Source organism: Leptonychotes weddellii, chromosome 3 (assembly GCF_054177405.1).
Source record: "Leptonychotes weddellii isolate Sample4059 chromosome 3, ASM5417740v2, whole genome shotgun sequence".
NCBI classification, from domain to species: domain Eukaryota; kingdom Metazoa; phylum Chordata; class Mammalia; order Carnivora; family Phocidae; genus Leptonychotes; species Leptonychotes weddellii.
The window spans coordinates 170,940,365-170,944,954 of record NC_138371.1 but is presented as its reverse complement, the minus strand read 5'-3'; the positions used below and the strand labels follow the sequence as shown (position 1 = coordinate 170,944,954).

The 4,590-nt window shown below is 39.6% G+C and overlaps 1 protein-coding gene across 1 annotated transcript; it reads right to left on the bottom strand.

Annotated features, from left to right (window-relative positions):
• Window positions 1–1,538: 1,538 nt before the first annotated feature.
• On the bottom strand, window positions 1,539–2,014 carry LOC102729636 (ubiquitin). Its single transcript, XM_006734308.3, has one exon. It carries the CDS (start codon window positions 1,918–1,920, stop codon window positions 1,687–1,689), a length of 234 nt encoding a protein of 77 aa, XP_006734371.1. The 5' UTR covers window positions 1,921–2,014; the 3' UTR covers window positions 1,539–1,686.
• Window positions 2,015–4,590: the final 2,576 nt, after the last annotated feature.

Sequence of the window (4,590 nt, the reverse complement as noted above, 5' to 3'; positions counted from 1 at the left end):
ACCACTATTTTTAGTCTAAGCATTCAAATGTTAGGCTTCACTGGTAAAGTCTGAATATTTTTTTTAGGTAGTCCCAAAGTATGATTCTAGTGGAAGTATAAAATATGGTTTTGTCACTAGCGTGTAAGGCAGGAGAATATTGGAATTCTAGCCAATGTCCCTTAGTTTGTACCCTGGGTAATAATCATGATGGCCTAGTAATCTTCTGACATTTCAGTTAGGAAAATGGCCTACTGCCCTTCGAAGCTGTTCTACCACAAATCACACACTATTCCTTTCATATGATTGTCCATTTGATCAAGGATGTGGCTCCTTCATACATTTAATTAACTGGGAAATTCATCTGCCTGAAATGAAGTTGGGTGGGGGGTGGGGGAGAAAAATCTGCTTTTCTTGGAAATAACTAGATATGGGGAATCAAAAAGCAGAATTGAGAATCAAGACCTCAGAAATTTGATGTTGAGGAAATTCTGTCTTTTTTTTTTTTGGTGTAAGACCAATAAACTTCGGACATTTGGTATGTTTTTTTCTGTGTTGCAAGTTCAATAACAAACACAATGCTTCATTGTTCTAAATCTGCCACTCCTGTTTTGAAATCTTGCTGGAAAGGATCTGTGCGGTGAGGGAATGAATGACCAGATAAACTGTTCAGTTCTAGGTTAGAAAGAAATCATAGTTTTGGACATTTTCAGTTAGGTCACTGTCACATAACAGAATTTCAAGGTCAGGGTTGTGGGTTTTGGGTACAAGACAAAAGCGTGCAGCATGGGACACATGTTTAGATCATCTTTGTCACATTCTATTCTACCTGAATTAATATGCCCTTCAAAATAGTGAAGAATTTAGCTCATTATATTCCTTATTAGCTAATCTGGCTATAATGGATTTGTCGGTTTACTGATTACAAATGGAAGTAATTTGTAACATTTTGTTGATTGAAAATGTGCTAGTCCCTCCTATGGTGTGATATTTCCCTTTGATTAAGGGAGATTTTAAAGGTTTAAAATACTGTAATCCTAAAGGATGTTCTTCAGAAAGATTAAGAATTCTTTGGGAAGAGAAGAGCAATTAGGAAGTATGTGAATTAATGTACAAAACCGACTAGGTCACATGAAGGTGAATTTCTTCATCGATAGAAGCAACTTCTTTGCTCAGAAATAAAAGCAAAGGGTTATCTAGTATGTTTGAAACAGTCTGCATCAAGGGAGTGGCCATTAAAAATGCAGCTTTGCAAACCCCTCTCTCATCCCCAGTGTAAAGCCTGAGAATCTTGGGGTTGGGTTCCAAAATCTGGGCGTCTGCATCTTAATGAATTTCCCCAAGAGATCATTATGTCTATGAAAGTTAGGGAACCACTAGTTGAACAGTAACTTCCAGCATCAGAGCTAGATATCAGTAGTTCCAGAAAGGGTATTCCTTGTTGAAGGGTAACCCAGATGTTTGCTGAATTAGCAGCTTCCATCTATCTCAGTGTTTTTTGCTTTTGTTTTTGTTTTTTTTATTTTTTATTTATTTATTTTTTTTGCTACCATGCAACAAAACTTTTATTAACATTTTGAACAGCTATTGAGAAAACCAGTGATTCAGCAGTTACTGAAACTGGTAATTTCTAAACTTAAATTGGGGCAAATGGCTAGAGTGCAGAGTAATGCCATCACTGGGCACTATGAATTCAAGACTGAAGAATTAACAGCCACCCCTCAGACAGAGAACCAGGTGGAGAGTTGACTCTTTCTGGATGTTGTAATCAGAAAGAGTGCGGCCATCTTCCAGCTGCTTGCCTGCAAAGATGAGCCTCTGCTGGTCAGGGGGGATGCCCTCTTTATCTTGGATCTTGGCCTTCACGTTTTCGATGGTGTCACTGGGCTCCACCTCCAGGGTGATGGTCTTGCCGGTCAGGGTCTTCACGAAGATCTGCATTTTGACCTGTTAGCGAATGCAAAGACACCAGACGCAATCACGCCGAGTCACCCGGACGCCAAGACACCGACACCCGACAATGTCAGCCGCTCCTGAATTGTTTTTGTTTCTTTTTAAAGTAACTTCTGGTTATTTCCAGAAGCCCCGAGAAGTATCTTCAGGCAGATGTGTTCCCCACGAGGTAGCCAGCCACCCTGTCGTCTTTCCTCTTCTTCTCACTTGCCTGTTTTACTGCTTACCCCACCTTTGGAAGGGGTCTCAATGACACCCACAATCAAGGCAATTCCAGTGTTCAAGGTAAGGGGAGGTGTAGTCTGGGCGCCCCATTCTCAGAGTGCTGATTTCTAGGCATAATCTCAAAGAGTCTCCAAGTCTCTGAGCCAAACTTACAGCCTCTGTCCTGTTAGCTTTGAGGGTTCAAAGTCCCATTGTCTGCCTGAGCAGCTCCATCGGCTTGCAGCCTCTGCCTGCCAACCACCGGGCTCTTGTACCCAGCACGGGGCGCCCAGCCTGAAGGAGAAATTATTCTAGCCTCTCCATTTTTATCCACACTTTTTAAAAGTTCTACCTTTACCCAAAGGCCTCATCAGTACTTACAGATTTAAAAAAGGTTGTTTTTTTTTTTTTTTTCTAAACAAGACTGGAACCCTGTGTATGTTTTTTGTTACAAGTAGATTTAAATGAGTGCCTTAAAAAGAAAGCGAACAACAGGCAATTTTTCTACCTTGACATTAGGCTAATTTTTTCAATCACAAAGGCCAAGTAGGGCTCCACATTATTTACTGGAAAAAATAATGTGGATTGTACAGCAGTAATATCCTTCAACATTATCAGTCAAAAGAGACTCAATGTGCTACAAGGAAGGGAACTTGAATATAAAACTGAGAATAAGAGGAAGCTGCCAAAGGTCTTTCATATAAAATCTGTTAAATATTTACAAACTGGTCCCTTTTCCCACAAAATGAGCCCTGATTTGTAGCATTTGCCAATTTCTGTTGTATAAATATTCCCATCATGGTTGATTTAAACTACTAATATGACTTCAACTGGCTTGCAAAAATTCTGTATTTATTAATTGGCCCTTGCTAGCTGGTAGGAACACCGATGTGTTTGGAGAACAGGATACAGGACTGATGGAGGTAAATGTCCATTTATAACATTCCGGGCACAGGGACAGTTGGTTTATTGGCTTCTCTCAAAGACAATGTGGGGGTCAATGTGGGTGATTTCCCCAGGAAGCCCTGGTTAACACAGCTGTCTCAGTGGGGCCGTACTGCCTCCTGGAGGATTTCTCTTCTGGGAAAATTTGTGGGGACATTTTTTGTCACAATGAACTGGGGACCATGATGATTGAATAGAAGCCAGAGATCTTAGACATCTTGCAAAGGTCAGATCCCTACGATAGAACACAAAATTATCCTGAGTTTTGTAGATTTCTAATGTTTTATAGGATAATCTTCCGGGTTAAGGAAAAGAAAACTTAAAATGATCTAAGCCTAGAAGTTAAAAGTTTTAGGTCTTATTTTTGATGAGGCTTTAATTGGTATAGTGGATTTTCTAGGAATATATGTTTTAATGTAAATTGAAGTATGTTTGTATTTTTTGGTCTAAAATTTTATCAGGAGCTATTCGGCATCCAAGTTCAGGATAGCAACAGCACTCTTAGGATCTGAGTCTAAGGTAACATATCTGTATCTGTCGGGATTTATAAATGTCACAGCCACCATGTTCCTATGTTGAATGTAAACATTTCACATTTTTAAGAGTATTATATATGCAAGTATAGAAAATCACGAAATTATTTCAGGATGGGAAAAGAGGCATTATATAGTACAGTAGAATTTATATGAGGAATATTACTGGCCCCTTTCAAAATGTGCCTGAATTAATGTCCAAACTTGTCCTCCTGAAATCAACTCCAAGACCAAGTGGATGGTGTGCAGCCTAACAGATAGCAGGAAACTGTGCTCTGTTTCAAGCTAAAGTGTGAAAGGCAACCAGAGTTTAGGTGATCTAAGCTCTTAAATTTCTTGGAATGTGATAGGACACGGAAACTTAGTATTAAAACATCTTTTGTGTCACTAGAAGGAGCCATGATCATGACTCATCATAAGGATACATTAAAACACAAGAGGAGAATAAAATTATTATGTACATAATTATATAAAATTACCATAGCATTAGGAACAGTATGAAAAAATTCAATTTGGTTGTGTAGGGTTACTTGTGCAAGTGTGTGTATAAATGCAGAGGTCTGTGAACTCCTTGAGTATTTGTATCCCTAGCAGTAATAAAGTAGCTGGCCCAGAGCAGGAACTCAAGGAGTGTTTCCTACATTCATGCATGTTGGAATGAATAATGCTAGAATTGCTGAAAATATTTGGATGCAATAGAGGGTCTAACCAGCTGGTGCTCTCCTGAATAGTGAATGCTACTATAGGGCAATACTTGTCAAATTTTAATGTGCACAGAAGTCTTGTTAAAATACAGACTATGACCCAGTAGGTCTGAGACGGGGCCAGAGGTTTGCATTTCTACGAGGTTCCCGGCTGATCCCGTGCTGCTGGTCTTGGCCCACGCTTTGATTAGCAAGGCTCAGGGTTTCTGGGGGAGCATCTTAGTTGCTCTGCACCTGCAGGTCAGCACTAATACTTTGAAAGAGAGAAAAAT